This window comes from Paraphaeosphaeria sporulosa (genome assembly GCF_001642045.1).
Source record: "Paraphaeosphaeria sporulosa strain AP3s5-JAC2a unplaced genomic scaffold CC84scaffold_16, whole genome shotgun sequence".
In the NCBI taxonomy this organism is placed as follows: domain Eukaryota; kingdom Fungi; phylum Ascomycota; class Dothideomycetes; order Pleosporales; family Didymosphaeriaceae; genus Paraphaeosphaeria; species Paraphaeosphaeria sporulosa.
This window is the reverse complement of record NW_017253375.1, coordinates 397,430-416,447: the sequence shown is the minus strand read 5'-3', so window position 1 is coordinate 416,447 and position 19,018 is coordinate 397,430. Positions and strand designations below refer to the sequence as shown.

The following is a 19,018-nucleotide window of genomic DNA, read 5'->3' as shown; positions in this document are numbered from 1 at the left end:
GATTGGTGAGGGGCGAGACATTCGTTATCCAGAGCAGTCTTGGTCTAAGAGTGCTTGGGGCTGAGTATGTGGGATGCCTCCGAGGATGATTCGAGCTTTCTGCTGTGGTTTCAATCGGGTGAATAGGCGGTGGCGTGTCCAATACGTAAGTCTAATTCAATACTTTGTGCACCTCGAGCACATGAGCTCAGTAGGGTGCCAAACGACAAGCAGGTCAGCATAGCTCGCCGCTCCGCTTGCCACAGATGTTGCAGCTGTCAGTGGGCGGGCAAGAAGTACGGAAAGATCACCCTGACAATGCATCACGCATACAGTAGGATCGAAGAGCGTATGAAGAGAAACTTTTGGTGGCTGTATGCCTTCTAGAGGGTATCGAGACGAAAAGAAAATGGCGCAAGCTCAACGCTTGCAGGTGATCTATTGGGACTTGTCGGCTTTCTGTGCGGCATCCTCTGCGGCGTCAATCTTGTTCTGCACCATGCGCTATGACCACGTTAGCAACAAGTCCTTTTCGAAGCAGTTGTTGAGCACGTACCAGCAAGTTCCGGAGGAGAACCACAATAGTGACCTTGCCAATTGCAGGGACGTAGATGGACGCCTTCTCCTTGACCTCCGGCGTGAAATTCCTCTCGCTGGAGAAGTTGATGCAGACGGCGCCGGCGCGCATGTGCTCCAGCGGGACCTTGTACGTGTCACCAGGCACGCCGCTGATGACGACGTCGCTGATGGGCAGGCAGTCCTTGATCGTCCAGCCAGGCTTCTCTTCTACCTCGTGTCTGCGCTTGCGCAGCCCCTCGCCGCGTGTAAAGGTCTGCACATCGCTGATGTCGACGCTGTGTACGCATGCTCCATCGTTGGCTAGAAGCGCCGCGAGCGGACGTCCGACAACCTCGCTCCTGTTGATGACTGTGATGGTGCGCCCGTGGAGCCTGTTGCCGTAGGGCAGTATGGAGTTGTATATCTGCAGGTATTCGAGGATCTTGATGACGGCGAGGGGCGTGCAGGGCAGGATGCTCTTCTTCGTGTTTGCGTCGTCGAGGAAGCGGATGTTCTGGTACATGTTGAAGATGTACTGGTGCGAGAGGCCCTCGACGTCCTTGTCTATGGAGACGATCTGCTGCAGGTACTGGTCCTGGCGGTTGCCGAAGATGGGGTAGTAGACGATGATGCCGTCGACTTTGGCGTCGTTGTTTGCGTCGATGAGAGCGTCTTCGAGGAGCTCGCGGTCGATTTCGCGGAGCTCGAATGCGAAGCCACTGCGTCTCGTCAGATTTGCTGTCCGTGTTTTGTACCTTTGGCAAAGTATAGTAAACAGACGAACACGCTCACTTTTCGTTGGCCGTCTTGCCCGTCCATTCCGCGTAGACTCGGGCGGCGGGGTCTTGAGACGAAAGGAAGCCCACGAGCAGCGGCTTGCGGTCGACTTTCTTCAGCCCATCGTGCACCTCCTCCAGCAGCTTCTTCGCGATGTTGTTGGCAAGAATGACCTTGCAATTGGGTTTCTCCTCGGCCATGGTGGGGTGACTTGGGGTGGCTTTTGCGCAAATCAGGGAAAGCAATGGAGAAACAACGACGTCGTGGAAGCCTGGGATCGAATTCTTATACGACTCGATGCCTCGACAGCACTTTCAGGCTCGCACGTTCAATTAATCCTCAATCTGATTCACGCGCCCTACTTCCCCCGCGTGCCCTGAACTTTTTTTGCGATGCCCCACCTTGCGACATCGGCCAATCGCCGGCTGGGTAGCGTCATTGCTGTAATCGGGAAGCTCGCGTATCGCATGGCCCCGCGTTGAGCAGCACCGCACTCATTGCCTCGTTCAATTATCGTGTGAGCATGTCAGACATCCAGCAGTTCTTGCTGGAGTATGACCGCAACAAGCGCGAGGCGAGCCAGGTCGCTCAGAAGAGCGCGACGCGTGAGTGAAGACGGGCGGCGACCAGGAAGACGCGACTGACGGGTGTGCAGGATTGACCGATGGCGACTTGAAGCTGTTGAAGCTGATTGAGGAGCTCGGCGAGTACTTCAACAGCGAGGATGGCGCGATTCGGGCCAAGTGTGAGTTTCTGGTTCCTTCGGCCAAGGATGTCTCTGACCTTGCCAGCCATGGCCTACCTCGCCGAAGTGCTTGGTTTCGTCCCGCCTAAAGTGCTGTCGTTACAGCAGCGTACGTTCGATCTTCACTTCCGACTGAAGTACGAGTAGGAACTGAGAACATCTAGGGAACCTACTATGCGACTTTGTCCTCTCCCGCACCGAAGACGGCGACGGCATAGGCTCATGCGCAAAGGCCCTGTTGGCGCTTGAGGAGCGGGGGAAATGGGATAGCGAACGGGCGCAGACAATCATGGAAACCCTTCTTGCGAACACCAGCCCGCTCCGCCAGTACAAGCAGCAAAGCGAACGATACCCTGCGCTACTCTTGATACACGCACTACTGGCAAGATACAGAGACGCTCTGCGCACCCTGCACGATTCACAACCCGATTTCTTGTCGCGCTTCATTGCCTACTTCGATGGCGAGAAGGACCCCCGGAATCTCATGCTTGTGTTTTCCATACTGCGCGTACCCATGACGGAGTGGAACATCGGCGCGGATGCGCAGGACCTCTTCGATGCCGTCTTCAACTACTTCCCTATCACGTTCAGACCCCCGCCTGACGATCCATACGGTATCACAGCTCAAGACTTGAAAGATAGACTACGGGAGTGCATCTCGTCAACCGCGGATTTTGCGCCCTATGCGTTTCCGGCCCTGTTGGATAAATTGGACTCGACATCAATCAACACGAAGCGAGATGTCCTCCAAACCATCACTTCCTCTGTCCAGGAATACGGCCCGCGAACGATCTCGCTGTACTCGATTACGCTATGGGACGCGCTGAAATTTGAAATTCTGAACGTACAAGAAGAAGATCTGGCCGAGGAAGCATTGAACGGCCTCGCTGCGATAGCTCAAACGCTGTCCCATGGCACAAGCGGGCCACTGAACGCATATCTTCGTCCTATCATCAAAGAATGCAATGAGCATTTGGAGGACGCCCCCACAAAACAATCCCAGGCCGCAGCTAGAATCGTGTCCAAGATTGCCAACGTCTCGCCAGACGTCACCAACCTGCTCCTGGCTGGCATTCTACCGACGATGTTCACTCTATTCCAGTCCGCCGATAATATGGCGAAGCGGAGGGGCTTGCTGGAAGTGTTTGTGCAGCTGATCAAAGCTAACATTGACGTGTATGGCGACTGGCGGGCGACGGGATCCGCAGGTGCATCCGCGCCTAAGGGCGCTTTGGCGCAGTTCCGCGATCAAGCACTGGAAGTCCTACTACACGGCCTGGAGACCTCGCCTGTCAACAACGTATCGTATCGATTAGTGTGCGCAGATGGCTTGCTCCAATTATCGAAAGTCCGAGAGCTTCTGAGCGAGGACGACATTGGAAAGATCATACAACTACTTCACGCCATTGTCATACACGAGGAGTCGTTCGGAAAAGATGAAATCAAGGAGAGCGCCATCAACAGCCTTGTGGAGATTGCTCATCAGAAACCCCAGGTCGTTATCGACAAGGCATTTCCGGCTTTCATGGCGCAGCTTCCCGACACAGACGAAGGTTCCAGGGGTCATGTAGCTGTTTTGGAAGCATTCGCCAAACTGGCCAACGAAGAAGAAGTCTTCGATACCGTCATTCTTCGGCTCAAGAACAAATTTTCAGCCGCAGTTGCGCACAACGCTTCATCTGGTTACATCGTGGCTCTCCTGTCTGCAATTCTCTATGCGCTCACGAAAGGATCGAACAAGCTCGAACAGGACTCCAATACATTGACCTACTACCAGGACATTGTACTACCGCTTTTGAGGCGAACTTCAAGTGCAGACGCATCGCATCCCGAAGCTTTCAACAACGAAACCACCCTAGACCTTGTTGGCAGAATCTGCAACATCGTTGTCCGATCGCAGCCCTCAGAACAGCAGGAAGCAATCGCATCAGAGCTATACACTCTGTTCAGTGGCACTCCACAGGCCGAACTCCCACCTTTCAACACCAGCGCCCCTCCTGAGGCCCACAAGACTATGATTGTATCGACGCACCTTCTTGCTTCCTTTCGCAAAGAAACCCGATTGCCCTGCGAGATCGAGTTTCTGGTCTCTTCACTGGTGAACTACACACAACATCCCGACCTATCGATCCCAGTGCGTTCGGCTTCCCTGCGCCAACTCTCTCTCGTCATCAACAAGTTCTATACAGCTACGGCCCTGAAGACATGCATGGACCCGCTCATTGAAGCTCCTTTCGAGATTTTCCACCCAGAGAAGCTCGATCCGCCCAGGATACGCGTCATCTTCGCATGTCTCAAGGGAATCCTCTTGCGCAGCAGTCCCATCCTGGCTAAACTATACCCGCAGCTTCTGGACTTCTTGTCGCACCCTAAATACGGCGCTGCCATAGCGCACGGATTCAGCACGCTTCTCCAGCCAGACGACCTCATTACCAAGCAGAACCACTGCCAGATATCTGGGCTGCATAAACAGAAGTCCTTCGCGCTGCTGGTGCCGAACATCACGCAAGCGTTCCGTGATGCGTCTGCGGAGATGAAACCCAATTACCTCATTGCGCTGAGTGGCATACTGAGGTGGCTGCCTTTCGATATCGTCATTGAGGAGGTCCCAAGCCTTATCCTCCTGCTTCTCCAGTCGCTCGATCTCAAGGGCGAGGACTTTGTCAAGGAAGCTGCGATCGGCACGCTGGCGTCCACGCTTGCGGAGAAGCCAGAGGTCGTGCAGGAACACGCCGGGAGTCTGATTTCGCGGCTGCTAGCGAATTCTGTGCTGGACAAGGAGGCGCCGACGCCGGCGAGAGTGCGCGCTGCCGCTTGCCGGTGCCTGATGCTGGTGCCGGATAAGTTGAAGCTGGAAATCGTTTTACCTTACCGGAGACAGGTTTGCAGGAAGTTGATTGCTGCGTTGGACGATGCGAAGAGAGAGGTTAGAAGCGCGGCTGTGAAGTGCCGGGCGAGGTGGCTGGAGGTGGATGAGGCAGGGGATGACGACTGAGTGATGGACGTTATAATCTGAAGAGGAGTAATGGAGTGGTAGAGAATCGAATCGTAAATATGGTCACTTTTGAAGTGGTATATCTGCACATCAACGCCGAAGCATGCCCGTAACGCCGCCCATGCAATATCTCGCCGTCTCGCGCCTCAGGCTTCCACGCTGAGCTCAGTGCCGGCTTAAACCCTCGTCTTCTTTGGCACCGTCTCATCGATGACCTCATCCGCATCGTCCATCTCCACATCCTCCGGCGTCCTGCCGCGCTTCAACCCCTTCATCTTCCTGCTCTGTAGCTCGCCAAAGTTCTGCTTCGGCAGGTGCACCTTACCCATTTTGTCGCCCATGATATCCATGTCGATGTTCTTCTTCGTCCTTGGCTCCGCACCCTTTGGCTTCTTCAGCGCGCTCTTCATCATGTCCGGGTCGGGGAACTGCTCGCGGCCGAGCGTCGCATCGATGCGGGGACCCATCTCCTCGACCTCAACGCGCGGCAGCTTGTGCCCGCTCTTCAGCGTCTTGATGAGGTAGAACCGGATGCGCAGCTCGGGTGCAGGCTCACCCTCGACCGCCTCCGCCGCGCTGATGTCAATCATATACTGCAGGCCCTCGACATCGACCTCGCTAGCTTCCTGCCCACGGAACAGGTCGAGCAGGAGCGACTTTGCGAGGGTCCACTTTGTCTGGTTGGGATCCTCGAAGGGGGCGCCGTGGAAGGCGATGAGGGGCTTGAGGCCGACGGCGGGCTTCTTGTTCTTGAACTGCTGCAGCGTGCGGAAAGAGGTGGGGTTTACGTAGAGCTCGAGCATGTCGAGGATTTTATGGCCGTGGGTGCGGACGAGCGTGAGGCAGTGGGGGCGCTTTTTGGAGTGCGTAGAGAAGATGAGGAGGGAGGTGTCATTTTTGAGGGAGAAGAACTCGAGGGCTGAATGAAGACGTTAGCATTGGTCTTGGGGCAGAGTAGGGTGAGGGGAGGAGCGCACAGGAAGCATCCTCGAACGGGTGGATGTCGTTCTTCTTGGTGAAGGTCTCGATGAACGGCTTCTTGAGCATGCGCAGGTCGGCGGTGCAGAGCTTGAGGATCTGCGACGTCCTGGGGCCGGTCACGAAGAGCGTGGACTTGGGGTTCTCGTTCACGAGCGGCTCGCGCTTGTCCATTGCCCGCTTTGCGCGGGCATTTTTTGGCTTGCTATGCAACGAGTCAGTCTTCAATTCTTCGTAACCTGCTTCCTCGGCAGATACTCACACTTGTCGCAGCATGTTCGCGTGGTTCGAGAGCACGTCGCGAATCCGAAATCTTGGCGTGCTGGGAACTTTTTTGCAGCGTCGGCGTCGGCGCGCCGTGGCTCCGGAAGATCTGATAAAAATCCGGCGGAGGGCTTGGCGGGCGCATGGAGGGGCAAAGAGCACGTCAGAGAGGACAGTAATCGACTTATCAGATGCGCCTGCATTCTCACCCCATTACAATCACCCGCCGCGGAAATCTTCCTCGCACTGTTCGAACCTCCCTCCGCTCTCCCAACAGATCCTCTCCCCTGCATACCTCCCGCACTCCAGCGCTGCAGGGAATACTCGCCCACACCATGGCCACGGTCCAAGAAGTCACGGCCGAGTCCGCCTTCCAGTCGGGAATCTCGTCGCTCCCGCAATCCACCCTCGCCGTCATCTACTTCCACGCGCCATGGGCCGCGCCTTGCAAGCAGATGTCGGTGATCCTGTCCACCCTCGCTAGCACATACCCCGCCGATGCGCCCATAAAATTCGTCGCCCTCGACGCGGAAGAGCTTCCCGAGATTGCAGAGCAGTACGATGTATCCGCCGTGCCCTTCATAGTGCTCCAGCGGGGCGGACAGGTGCTGGAGACCGTGTCAGGCTCAGACGCCGCCAAGGTGCGCGCCGCGGTAGAGAAGTACGCCGGCGCAGGAAGCGGCGACGCGAAGACGAGCCTCCCGCCAGCACAGACGGTCAGCAAGCCTGCGCAGACCAGCGGCGCGAAGGACCTTGCCGGATACGCACCGAATGCGTCAGATCCCAATACCGCACCCGAGCACAGCTCCGGCGACGCCGAGACGAGCAAGGAGGAGCTGAACAAGCGGCTGGGCGAGCTCGTCAAGGCGGCGCCCGTCATGCTGTTCATGAAGGGAACACCTAGCGCGCCGCAGTGTGGCTTCAGCAGGCAGACAGTTGCTCTCCTTAGGGAGAAGGGCATCCGGTACGGGTTCTTCAACATCTTGGCCGACGACGAGGTGAGGCAGGGCTTGAAGGAGTACTCGGACTGGCCGACGTTTCCGCAGGTGTACGCCGAGGGCGAGCTGGTTGGTGGCTTGGACATTGTGAGTTTCAAAGATCCTCGTGCGATGGAACTCCTTGCTGATTTTGACAGGTACGAGAAGAGTTCGAGAACGACCCCGAGTTCCTGGCGGAGCACTCCGTGAACGGCAAGGGCGGCTCCGGAGCTGCGTCAGCACAGACACAGGCACCCGTGGCTTCATGAAGGCATACAGGCGTACAAAGTGCTTACAAGAAGAGTGACCCATCAAAACATCTCCCGCTCCAAGATAGTGGTTGACGTACAGTGCGAGCCTTCTGGCAAAGAGGTATGTACTGGGGGGCAATGTTTGCGATGATCAAGTCGGAACGAGGATGGATGCAATCCTGTACCAGCTAGGATAGTTTTTGAATTGATGAACCTGAGCGTACCTCGTCCGTGCATGGACATAGTGTCATCCCTTGGTATTTTGTCTCCTGTGTATACACCAGCTACTTTGCAAATGGCTTGAGGACTGTCGAAACCTCGTCCCGTTAATTTCGCTCAAGTCTCGTGCATAGAAATGCTCTCCCGCTTGCGCTCCCTTCAGTTCTACACACTGATCATTGCCTATGATGATGATACTAAAACCACGCACCACGCAGGCTATGGGGATTTCCCGGACCTTCTTATCCCCACTCTAAAAACTGTCATTGAGGCAACCCGTGAGCTACCTTGGATGGATTTTTCGACATCCCAAACCTTTCAGCTTCCTAGGTCACATGTAGCCCTCTCTGCTTCTGCACACTCATCGTTGCTTGCTACAGCACGCAAAGACCCAAGAATTTGCTACATGGGTCTTCCGGGGTGCCTCTAGCCACTCTCTACAACATACGTCAGATCCAAATGATGAGCTGCCCTGGATCGCCCTCTGGGCCTTTAATAACGGTCGGCTAACCTGTGTGTCTCCCTTGGCTTCCACATATCTACCGTGGCTCGTAACAGCACTAGAACGAAAGCATGCATGTTAGCATGGGAATGTCCTCGACCTTCTTGTGTGCGCTCCGAAATCTCCGTAAAGCTCTGCTTGTCCTGGACCGCCTTCGGGGCCTATAAAGCCAATCGGTTTCCAAGTTCATCTGTGCCTCCCTTTGTGCCTAAACACTCATCGGTATTTCCAACATCACGAAAGAGCATATAACTAAGACATGGTGTTGTCGCGGAATTCTTTCCCACACTTCAAAACTCAACTTAAGCACGCACGTCCAAAACTTCGCTCGAGTTTGTCGTGAGCAGCCCGCAGGCAGATGGCTCTTGGAAGCCCAAATTTCCCGGAATTGCAACGATGACTGGATAAGCTCTGTCCGGGAGATAAAACAAGGAATATCCTACCCCATGGGATCTTGCTCTGTCCCTTCTCCCGGAAACGAAATAAAGCGCCAGCAATGTGGCGTCTGGTGGGGCTTTCTTTGGTATCAAGATGCACTCAGTACAGATTTATGTGGCAACCTTTGCTTTCCGACCAGAAGACCGGATAGAGAGGAAGATGGGCTCTGTTCCTTTTTGGAGCCTACCATGAATAGTTGTGGATAATGTAAAAGCTCGGTTATGCAATAGAATCGCCAAAGGCAAATTCGGTGTTGCTCGTCCTTTGCATCAAAGCCTAGAAAAATACAGACGGGTTCGGCGCTTGTTATGTCTGAGCCCTGCACCAAAGACTACAACTCGGCGCATTATGGGTGGACCTTGAAGCTCTCTGCCCAAATCAAAGGAGCAGCTCGTCATCTTTGCGCTTCCCTCTGTAGCGAGAAAATACCAAATCCTGGTGTCAAACAGGGTATGGGCTTCTGCGCCGCATTTCGGTGTGCACGCTCACAACCAAAGTCATATTCCATCTCCTGACGACAAATGACGAAGTATCACGTTTTTGTAGCTCTCTTGGTCTTTTGGTACATCTCCAAAATGACAAGGCTTACGGATGCTCAGCACGACGATCGCGCACAATCGACCCGATGGCTGGTTTTGGGCCACGAAATGCACAGCGGTCCGCTGCATGTCTTCTTCCGCTCCAACTCCGGGACCAAAAAGGGATCCTGAATCGACTGATGAAGGCAGTCCGGTGCTTCTTTACCAGAAATACAACCAGCAGGTGTCATGGCTGAAGGTCTTGAGCCTGGGCTTAAAGTGGAGCTTCACTAAACACATGGTATCTTCGACTCTGCTAGGGAAGTCTTTCCGAGCGGTGATGCGTTTTGAAACATGTAAAAATTCTGTGAGATTTGCCGATCGAGAAAAGCTACATCAAGGTATCAGAAAAAGGTGGATGTAGCGTTGGTTCGTCTTGCTGCGCGTCGTACCATTGTTCCAAAGCTCTCGTCTGTCGAAACATATAGAACAAACTGCTGCGTAATGTTTAGAAAATTATCATTTTGCATCTATGTCTCTCCTAGGCCAACAAAATCACTCAAATTTATGCCTCAACATGCTATGTAGTATCTTTGGACTTGTTCTGTCCTTCAACGATCTCAATTGGGTGTTGACTCTGGATTACAAGTGGACGCTGGTGCTATGGACCATACCGTATGGTCTCCGAAAGGCCCAATGCCTGAAGTCATATCTAGAGGGGGCTGAGTGTCGATCGACCAAAATGGGAATTGGCAAACGTCACGTCCCGGCTGTTCCTTGTGTGTCTGCGTCTTTGCATAGCTTTCCAAAAGGAGCAACTACAAGATGACCGACTAGAAAGTCGCTCGCTCTGGACGCCTTGACCCATGACACTTTGGACTAAATACATCGTCTAAACACCTGATGCCCAGGATGTCTGAAGCATCACCGAAAGGGATTAGCGCTTCTGTGACACCCCTCTATTAGAAGATAAACTAGGTCTCGACAACGAAATGAGCTGCTTCTAGTAATAACTTCCAATGATCCGGAGCAGAGGTCGTGATGTGGCCACTGTTAACCGTCTTCTCCATCACTGGGGCATAAACAAACTCACACGCATTGCGCCCAACGAAGTCCACATCAACGACCCATCTCTTATGGAGACGTTTTTCAGTCCTCCTTTCACCACAAGACTGAAAAAATACGAACCACACCAAAACCAATTCGGCACGCCAGAGTCGACATTCAACACTATTGACGCAGGCCTGCACAAGCTGCGGCGCCATGCCGCGGCGCCCTTTTTTCACCACGATGGAACATCAGCGCGCTCGAGTCCACGGTCGCCGACAAAGTCAACCAGATGTGCCATTGTCTCTAGGATTTCAAAGAATCCAGAATGCCCATGGACCTCGGGTCGCTGTTCTCGTGCTTCACCTCTTACATCATCACGCAATACTTTCTCCCCAATTGCTTTGGTCTGCTGTCAGAGGTCTTTGGCCGCGGTTGATGGATGTGCGCTGGACATAAGTAAGTTGAAATGACGTATAGAAAACTTTGCTGATTATATGAATCCCCCTATGCGGAATTGTATCGTGCACTAGCAGCAATGTGCGCAAGTTCACGCTGGAGCTTTCTGAGACAAACTATTCTGATATTGAAGTGGTGTGCGATGCGATGATGCCGAAGGCTGATACGAAGAGTATCCGGGTGATGCTGTTCTGATATGGTAGTTGTTGTTGCAAGTCAAGTTTGCTTCACCATCTCCCGATGGGCATTAAAAGACAGATCCGCTAAGCGATTTATGTTGCAGCACGTGTTACATAGGGATTAGGTTGTATCTCTACAGAGCAGGAATTTAGTCCAGGAATATAGGAGCATAGGATTATTATCAAATAAATCATGCCTGTGACTTGCCTAGCTGTCCACAAGTCTCCTACTGTGTCAGCGAGTCAGGGTCAACGCCAGTGGCTGAGTCAGCACTTAACGGTACGGATCGCTCTTGGCCTCCACGCCGACGCGACCCACACTGGCAAAAATTTACCGCAATTCATTCCGGCAATGAAAAAAAAACATACAACAGCGGGGATTCGCTGCTGGTCACCCACGCAACTACTGATCCGCCGGTACACTGCTTATATATGGCTGAGCGGACGGGAAGCCTAGTTTTCAGTGTCCTATGGTCGTATGTGGAATAAACGGTTCTTTAACGCGTATAAGTATCATTTAAGTACTCCAGCCACCGGAGACACTTCGTAGAACGTACATCGACCAGCCACGTCCCTCCTCTTTCGCTGGCAGAAAGATATTCGAGGGTAATAGCTGGATGAATGACCGCTCGGCTCCAGTGGCCGACGTAGACACCACCACTCAACAATATGTTCAAAGGTTCTTCAAAAGTCTGCCGGCTCTTGCAATTTGATCACAACTGCGAGTTGATAGCATCGGCAGATTTGTTACTGCGTTCAATGCCTCAAACATCTATGCTGCGCCGATTTTCACCATCGTGGCCCTACAAAACTATACCTCAGCTCCCAGGAACTACGCAGGACGGGGCCTTCCAACGGCTCGAGAGTCAGATGACATCCTCAGGTATGTAGTCTGATCCAACTACCATTGGAGGTTTAGCTCTGGATCTTTCACAAAGCCCTTCTGTTTATCTATGTTCTCGGAATCGGGTGCCTCCAGTCTCACAACCATCCGGACGAAGCTAGGTCAGATGAACTGCAGAAGCTCCTCCACCTCAGGTTTCGATCAAAGGAGCTATTCGTTTCAACTACTCAAAACTAGTCACGTACCAAGGAAGAGTGCTAGCGCGGATCCAAGGGAGTTTGACCTTGACTCGACTAGTTTGTGGAATCCCATTTCACACCGTGGATGTTACAAAGTGTGCGTTACAGTGTCACTGCTTGTTCTGGTGGTCATGTTCGAAGTCATGAACTAGTACCCCTGCAAGCACACCAGAGTCCCCCGAAGTCAATACGCGAAGCTATGTTCACTTTGTCTGGGCTTATGTCCCCGCGCTAGTTATGCTCATCGCTCAGACTTCATTGGCCGTGGTCGCATGTTCTTCCCCGCAGGTCTTCCTATGCTATATATCATATGGAACTGACACGGCTGGAAATCTGTACGACTTTCTTATGAAGTTTTGCATGGATCATGACGGCTTTTCGAGGATTGCTTCGCACTCCCAGCACGTATATCTCATCATTGTTGCTCATAATGCGGCAAACATACGGATACCACTCAATGCAACCTTTCCAGCTACACCACAGCAGACATTTAATGGCATGTTGCACTACCTCAGCGTACGGCACCTGCGCCAAAGTAATGTTCCGACTCGACTTCTAGATTGTCTGCTCATCATGATGGCCCTGTGCATTGGCATCTCGTCGCAGTTGATGGATATTCGGAGGCTATTACCCAAGAATGCATCATCTGTTGCTGTAGACACATGCTTTATCGCCGGCAGAGCCGCATGGTTATGTTGTGATTTGCCAAAGTAATCACAGTGGTTGAGTGATTCTGAATCGAGCGAAGAGCCCTTTTGGAACGGTCTGGTGTATCGGCTGATATGATGAAAAGTACGAGGCACAAAGGGGAGCATTCAAAATTTTGGATGTCAAGAAGAAAATTGTTGTCTAGAGTGTGGACTGTCCTTACAATTCACCTAGCACCATATCTCACTGAACATGTTCATGAACTACCATCTCATATCCGCATTGACTATCCCTTCCCCGGCACTCGGCAGGCCTGGTCGCAAGAATATTGCTTGTGACGTTGAGGACCAATCAACTCAATCGGACAACCGCTGCGCTTAACGCTCCGCCACATACCCAGGTACTCATCGGCGATTGCATCCAATCAGTCCCAAAATGTGTGTGAGAATTACCACTAGCCTGCATATTTCCCTGCGCCTGCACGCATGTACATATGCAGAGCTCTCTTAACAAATTGTCGATATTGGTTGACCTGGGATCATGTTTGAGGTTATTGGCCCCAACCCATCTCACGGATCTTTCGGTGATCCAAGATTAGATGCAAGCATCTGCTTTGGTTAGCCTCCTCCCTTAACAGGTATACGTGTTGTCGCGCCGAAACCCCCTGGAAACGTATGCTATGTCTGGGCGGCGAAGCGAGCCGCTTTGCGGCACAGCACTGCTCAGCCTCGTATGCCGTGGCTTTTGCAATCGATTCGCAGATGAAATATATGTATACGATTCAGTCCCTCAGTGCTATGATAGGAGTCCGAGTTTCGCGTCGTGTTGTACTTATTTCTTGAAGATTGCGTTCATCAAGGCCACCATGGCTTCCAGGCTATCACCTTTAGCCCACCAAATCCCACCGCTGCATCTCCAGCATGACCATGCTCCACCACCTAGATTCAGTCTTTATGACAAGCATCAAGACACAACTTCGTATGCAAGTGGATCTCCAGTTATAGCACACGAACATTCGCGACATGCAAGGTCGCAAAGCATCCCATCTCCGGTTCAGCAGAGCCTCGAAAAGTCACAACAATCAGGACTACCAATACGACATGACTGGCGGCGCCCTTGTCTCCCCAAAGAACCTCGATCTTCTCCTGATAGCAGTACAAACATTGGAGCGAGTATCTCCAATGAAGACTCCAACCAAACACCAGACCTGCAGAAGAATAAAATTCCGTCTCCGTGTGGCAAGAAACACTATTCTTCAGAAGCCTGGCTGAAAAGACATAAAGACACTTGTGCTGTTTGTACGAACATCAAATATCAAGTTGAGGAGATTTTCGACACGACATCGGCCTCAAAGCGGCAACCAATTTTGGAGTCAGAAGATACATGTGCAACCAACGTGATAGAGGAGCAGCTGAGAGGCAGTGGAGGGGTACTATCCTCGGTGAATCTAGAAGCGTCTGAAGACCTCGAAGCAGACCGGCACTGGGCGCCTTCCCAGCCCAAAATTGACGATTTCCCGGACATAGTTCGCGCAGCGACGCTTGGGCTGGAAGATGAATGCAATGCAGAAGGAGCACCAGTGTCCAACTCCGTTAAACTTGAGATAACCGCTACGGAACTACACAACAAAGTGCGAGCGGTGCTTGAAAAAGAGCTTACGCCGAACGATTCGGATGGCTACATCTACATATTCTCAGATCCAAAACGACCCGAACTTCACAAAATAGGAAAGTCAAAAGAAACGATCAGTCGTATGGGCCAATTACGATACCAATGCGGTCTCACTCTCAAGCTGGTCAAGAATGTGAAGGTGCACAATTATTCTCGGACCGAGCGCCTCATTCAAACATACCTCATGGATCTTTGTCGACCCTATCGATGCGATGTATGTCATGCAAGCCACGGAGAGTGGTTTGAGATCGCAGATGGATCTGCGCGTGCAGCTGTGACCCGATGGGCCAAATTCATGACCCGGGAAGGCCCTTATGACCCAGAAACGCGGCAACTACACTCGTTCGCAGAGGACTTAGTCAGAACGCGAGATCACCTTCTTCCGGATGCGAGCCCCAAAATTGAGACAACCCGAAACCATTGGAATCGAATCCTGTCGCCAACTTTTCTTGATCGCTTCCGTTTCAAGTTTAATGTTATATGGACCATGGTCTCGAAGTTTTGCTGGCCGATTAACTCAATGTTTGCCTGGACAGTGGCATTTCTCGCTTCCCGTCATCCTATCACTTTCTTGTTCATGGCTGTGTCGGTTATTGGCACCTTCATTAGCATATCTGACGAACAATATCGCTTGAGAAATCGACCGAAACGCTCAAAGAGAAGGTCGATCTAGAAAGGGCATCTATGTATTCGAATGTTGTGTACTGTACTTCAAATAGGATTATGGGCTTAAGGCTGGCGGTGCTGGTGTGTCGCGAAAGCGTGCTTCGTTCACTCTTGTCCTATAGATGGAATCATCTTACGTCTTCCTGTATGCCCTCAATCGTTCCAGTTCTCGTGCAGCGTAGCAAGATCAACAGTCCCCACCTCCTTGAGATATTTCGTAAGCACCGCCTCATCCCCATTCTTCTCTCGCTCAGTCCAACCATTGCCGAAATACGCAAACCTGTTGCGCTTTCCTTCTTTGCTTCGTTCAAATACAAAATCCTCCCAGCGAGGCTCTCGCACGATATCGAAGCGGTGATGCCCTGTGCCAGGCCACATGACGAGCGGACGCGATTTTCCGAACCCGCTCTTCCACCATCCGTCGCAGTCGTCGCCGATGACCTTGTCTTCAAAGTAGCCCGTAATAATTTCGTTAAAATCGTCGGTCGCGGCTTGCGAAGGATAGATGGCGAGATAGCCTTCTCTCTGCACTTTGCGGATCACTTTGGCGATGTAGGTAGCTGATATCTCTGCCTGAAGTGGATAGGTACCGCCAGCTCCATTACTGTTTGCCTGGACAGTATGTTAGCTCTGTTCTCAATACACATGCAATTCACTCTAGAACTTCAAGCCAAAGAGTATGCATTTAGGGAGCACTTACCTGGATGACGCCAAAGTAATTTGGAACATTGGGAGCCATCAGTCCAAAGTACGTCTGGGGATACCCAATTGGCCCATCTTCAGCCCAGTGCTTACTCAAGTCTAATCCTTTCTTGCCAATAGTGGGAAACAGAGGGAGAAAGCCATTGTTGAAGCCCGTTGCGGTGATGATGACGTCAACCTTTCTCTCCCGACCATCTGATGTTACCAAGCCGTCTGCGGTGGCATGGGTGACCCTCGCATCGTCTACATAATCGACCTTCGGACTTCTGATCGCTTCGACATATCCAGCTGAGGGCGTGGGTCGTTTGCAACCGGGCGCGAAAGCCGGAACCAGTCTATCAAACCAGGTCTTATCGCCGTTCACCTTCTCCCACAAAGCGTCCTCGTATGCTAGCCGGATCTTATCATTCTCTTCGCTGCCATTGACGGATCCTCCGAAACGGCCATGGAAATTCTTTTCTAATGACCTACGGTACTCGAGGTAGGCTTTAGGGTCTTTCTCAAACCTCTGTTTCTCTTCTTCGCTGAAGAGGTGTGCACCGAGCACATCCCAGCGCGCCGAAAGAAGATTCGGAGAGAAGGACGGAACGATCCACTGCCGGGACCGGACGTAGTGATCTATGTGCGCGACTCGATCGAAGATGTTCACCAGGAGCTGTTGGCCACTCGCCCCGTTGCCTATGATGGCTACACGTTTTCCCTCCAAGGCGCGGGTGAGTTCTTCGGTCCACTGTGCAGGGTGAACAACATGACCTTTGAACGTATTCTCCAGTCCCGGTATATCAGGATATTTCGGAACATTCAGCCTTCCTGCCGCTGTGATGAAGAAGTGAGCCATGTCCGTAAATTCCTCCCCCGTTGTGAGATCCTTGACCTTCACCACCCACTGATGGATCTCTTCGGACCAGGCTGCTGATATAACATCATGTTTGAGCCGGAGATGCTTTTTAACGCCATATTGTTTTACTACGTCTTCGTAGTAGCTCTGGATCTCTGATCCTGGGGAATAATATTCTGACCAACGGTGGTTGGGAGCAAATGTGAGCTCTAGTAGACGTGTCAGGAGGCACTGCGATGCAATGGCGAAGACTCAGCTCACGGTAACTATGAGATGGGATATCGCATCTCACTCCGGGATAACGGTTTTGCGCCCATGTTCCGCCCTACCCTTTGCGTCAGTCATCTTCGTCTTCAAACACTTACTCGCCTATAGAGATGCTTAGAAGCCAAATTCGATGCATTGTTTGTTTCTATACCTTGATGAAGCCAGAGATCTGATCGTAAGAACCATGCGAGTCTTAACAACCCTCCGGAGTCGTTAATAGATAAAATATGAACATACCACAGCGCCCTGTCGCTCATAGACAACATAGGATAAATTTGGAACTTTGCGAGGGATCAAAACCGAAGCCGCGATACCTGCTATGCCGGCTCCGACGAAGATGGCCTAACCTTGTATCAAGATCGAAGCCCCCGACATGTGCTGGAATCTCACCTTGACTGGCGGAGCTGAGTCGAACGGACGCTGTTGTGGCTTCCAATGCTTCGTCGTGCCCTGTAGTGTTGGAGTCTGGTCTGGTGCGACAACAGGTGGTGCGAGTTGCTCTTGCACCTGAGCCAGTCGCTGCACGGCGTTCGCCATGGGTAGAATTTAACCAATCAATACCAAGAGCCGTTATTGGCACGAGATGACCTGGCAGGAACTCAGAGATCGAGAGCAAATTGCGTTTTGAAGACTCCGTTCACAGAGTATTGCGGTGTCGTCCTTAAACACTGCTATTTCCATGCAATGGCGTCTTCAGGTCGCAATTGCAGCACATCGCAACATGCGATCATTGGCTGCATCCCATGCCTCACTATCTTCCAATGGTACTAATTCCAGTGCATCTAGTAAAAACTGCATCGAGCTTTGATGCTACTAGTAAGGTTCGCTGGGTAACTGCATTGCGCAATAAGGAGCATGATGACGACGCGGGACCGCTGACCAAGCCACACCATAATTGGCATGATCTCGCAATGGGTTCTAATGGATGTGTGAATTGACCAAAGAGGCAATGGTCGCTCCTTGTACTTCTGCAATTCCGTTTACACACTGTGAGGTAGCCGATACGACGCATGACCCAGGTGCACAGCGGGGTTGCCAACAAAGCACGCAGAGCCTAGCACAATGACTGATAAACCACGAATATCTTCTCGGTGATACTGAGGGACATGCACGCACGCTTTCGCATTGAATCGAGTTCATGATGACCGTCGATGGGAGTTGGTCGGCTTGATATTGGACGAAGGAAGGCAGGAACGAACCGGGAGTCGGAGGCCCGCTGTTGCCGACCTCATGAGAAGCCGTGGATACACTCAACATCAACCACAACACCTTCAGCAATCACCTACCTCCTCATTCCGCATGGAGAATGGAAGAGATGACACTCGTGGCTTATGACCCCAACAGGCCAATCAAGATGATTCTGACCCACAGCCCCCACGTAACAGAACCCTAGGAAAGGCCAAGAGAAGTGGCTGCTCGAAGCTCGTATTTGCTCGGCACGAACACGAATATGCCGTCTCGTTGTCTGTAGTGCCGCGCTTCGACGTAGTCTCTCTTCTTCATTTCAGCGAGTCCTTCGTAACTTTTGGTGTTATGAACAGCTATGACGCTTCCCACAAGAATGCGCTCCACAAATTGTCCTCGTACCGCAGATTTCAAGGTGGCGACCAGGCTGGACTCGACAGGACCTGTGGAACGCCGCTCGGCTCGCCATGGATGTGATTCGCCTACTACGAGGCCATCAGGGGCTGAGCGCTTCCTCGAGGCTGTGTGGAGCGCTCCCCAAAGCTGTTGGGTGGAACCATCACGAAAAAGGTATCTATACGAATGCTCGTAAATATAGCCCCAACTTACGGGTTTCCCGATAATCGCATAAACATATGCGCGGCTGCCGTAGTTGTTATAGGCCTTGCCATTTTCTTCATTACCACGTTTGGTAGAAGCCATAGTCCCGGATTCGTGCTTCTGCTCAGATGCGCGACGATGTTTAGGGTAACACTCCTACGTTTCGCCTTGCTGTCGATAGCGACAGCTCAGCTATCTCCACGAGGAGTCTGTAATACGAGTGCCGAGTGGGAGACAACACCCACAGCATACTTGGGTGCCGACACAGATACTAAATTGCGCGACTGGTGGGCGACAATATCGGCAGGCCCGCACTCTGCTTTTACAACAGAGCTGGGGAAAGCATTTGGGTCGCATGTCCCATATCAGTGTGGCTTGACGGATGACAGTGGTTGCATCTATGCGGGGTGTAGTGGTATGTATGGACATGGGAAGATGGCTGAAACTGTGCTCACAGCAATTAGATTTTGAA

General features: G+C 52.2%; 8 protein-coding genes across 8 annotated transcripts; 4 read left to right on the top strand and 4 right to left on the bottom strand.

The window, feature by feature from the left end:
* Positions 1 to 191: 191 nt before the first annotated feature.
* On the bottom strand, positions 192 to 1,667 carry CC84DRAFT_414722 (NAD(P)-binding protein). The gene is made up of 3 exons (XM_018186116.1): positions 1,330 to 1,667; positions 536 to 1,256; positions 192 to 483 (listed from the first exon to the last, which is right to left on the bottom strand). The coding sequence occupies exons 1-3, from the start codon at positions 1,512 to 1,514 to the stop codon at positions 418 to 420; spliced, it is 972 nt and encodes a 323-aa protein (XP_018029400.1). The 5' UTR covers positions 1,515 to 1,667; the 3' UTR covers positions 192 to 417.
* On the top strand, positions 1,642 to 5,119 carry CC84DRAFT_1264588 (uncharacterized protein). The gene is made up of 4 exons (XM_018185318.1): positions 1,642 to 1,919; positions 1,970 to 2,059; positions 2,106 to 2,168; positions 2,224 to 5,119. The coding sequence occupies exons 1-4, from the start codon at positions 1,838 to 1,840 to the stop codon at positions 5,052 to 5,054; spliced, it is 3,066 nt and encodes a 1,021-aa protein (XP_018029399.1). The 5' UTR covers positions 1,642 to 1,837; the 3' UTR covers positions 5,055 to 5,119.
* Positions 5,120 to 5,230: 111 nt separating this feature from the next.
* CC84DRAFT_1210484 (Brix-domain-containing protein) lies at positions 5,231 to 6,308 on the bottom strand (the record flags this gene model as incomplete). Its single annotated transcript, XM_018182292.1, has 3 exons — positions 5,231 to 5,973; positions 6,032 to 6,237; positions 6,295 to 6,308. 3 exons carry the CDS (start codon positions 6,306 to 6,308, stop codon positions 5,231 to 5,233), a joined length of 963 nt encoding a protein of 320 aa, XP_018029398.1.
* A 137-nt stretch (positions 6,309 to 6,445) lies between these two features.
* CC84DRAFT_1169745 (glutaredoxin) lies at positions 6,446 to 7,806 on the top strand. The gene is made up of 2 exons (XM_018179745.1): positions 6,446 to 7,381; positions 7,432 to 7,806. Exons 1-2 carry the CDS (start codon positions 6,632 to 6,634, stop codon positions 7,540 to 7,542), a joined length of 861 nt encoding a protein of 286 aa, XP_018029397.1. The 5' UTR covers positions 6,446 to 6,631; the 3' UTR covers positions 7,543 to 7,806.
* A 3,749-nt stretch (positions 7,807 to 11,555) lies between these two features.
* On the top strand, positions 11,556 to 12,864 carry CC84DRAFT_1233405 (uncharacterized protein; the record flags this gene model as incomplete). Its single annotated transcript, XM_018183786.1, has 3 exons — positions 11,556 to 11,769; positions 11,925 to 12,064; positions 12,324 to 12,864. The coding sequence occupies 3 exons, from the start codon at positions 11,556 to 11,558 to the stop codon at positions 12,681 to 12,683; spliced, it is 714 nt and encodes a 237-aa protein (XP_018029396.1). The 3' UTR covers positions 12,684 to 12,864.
* A 259-nt stretch (positions 12,865 to 13,123) lies between these two features.
* Positions 13,124 to 15,034, top strand: CC84DRAFT_414680 (uncharacterized protein). The gene has a single exon (XM_018186115.1). The coding sequence runs from the start codon at positions 13,297 to 13,299 to the stop codon at positions 14,959 to 14,961; it is 1,665 nt and encodes a 554-aa protein (XP_018029395.1). The 5' UTR covers positions 13,124 to 13,296; the 3' UTR covers positions 14,962 to 15,034.
* On the bottom strand, positions 15,035 to 17,298 carry CC84DRAFT_1233400 (putative dimethylaniline monooxygenase; the record flags this gene model as incomplete). The annotated part of the gene is made up of 5 exons (XM_018183785.1): positions 15,035 to 15,566; positions 15,655 to 16,703; positions 16,756 to 16,819; positions 16,999 to 17,103; positions 17,152 to 17,298. 5 exons carry the CDS (start codon positions 17,296 to 17,298, stop codon positions 15,108 to 15,110), a joined length of 1,824 nt encoding a protein of 607 aa, XP_018029394.1. The 3' UTR covers positions 15,035 to 15,107.
* Positions 17,299 to 18,030: 732 nt separating this feature from the next.
* Positions 18,031 to 18,991, bottom strand: CC84DRAFT_414671 (uncharacterized protein). The gene has a single exon (XM_018186114.1). It carries the CDS (start codon positions 18,646 to 18,648, stop codon positions 18,151 to 18,153), a length of 498 nt encoding a protein of 165 aa, XP_018029393.1. The 5' UTR covers positions 18,649 to 18,991; the 3' UTR covers positions 18,031 to 18,150.
* Between the last annotated feature and the right edge of the window lie 27 nt (positions 18,992 to 19,018).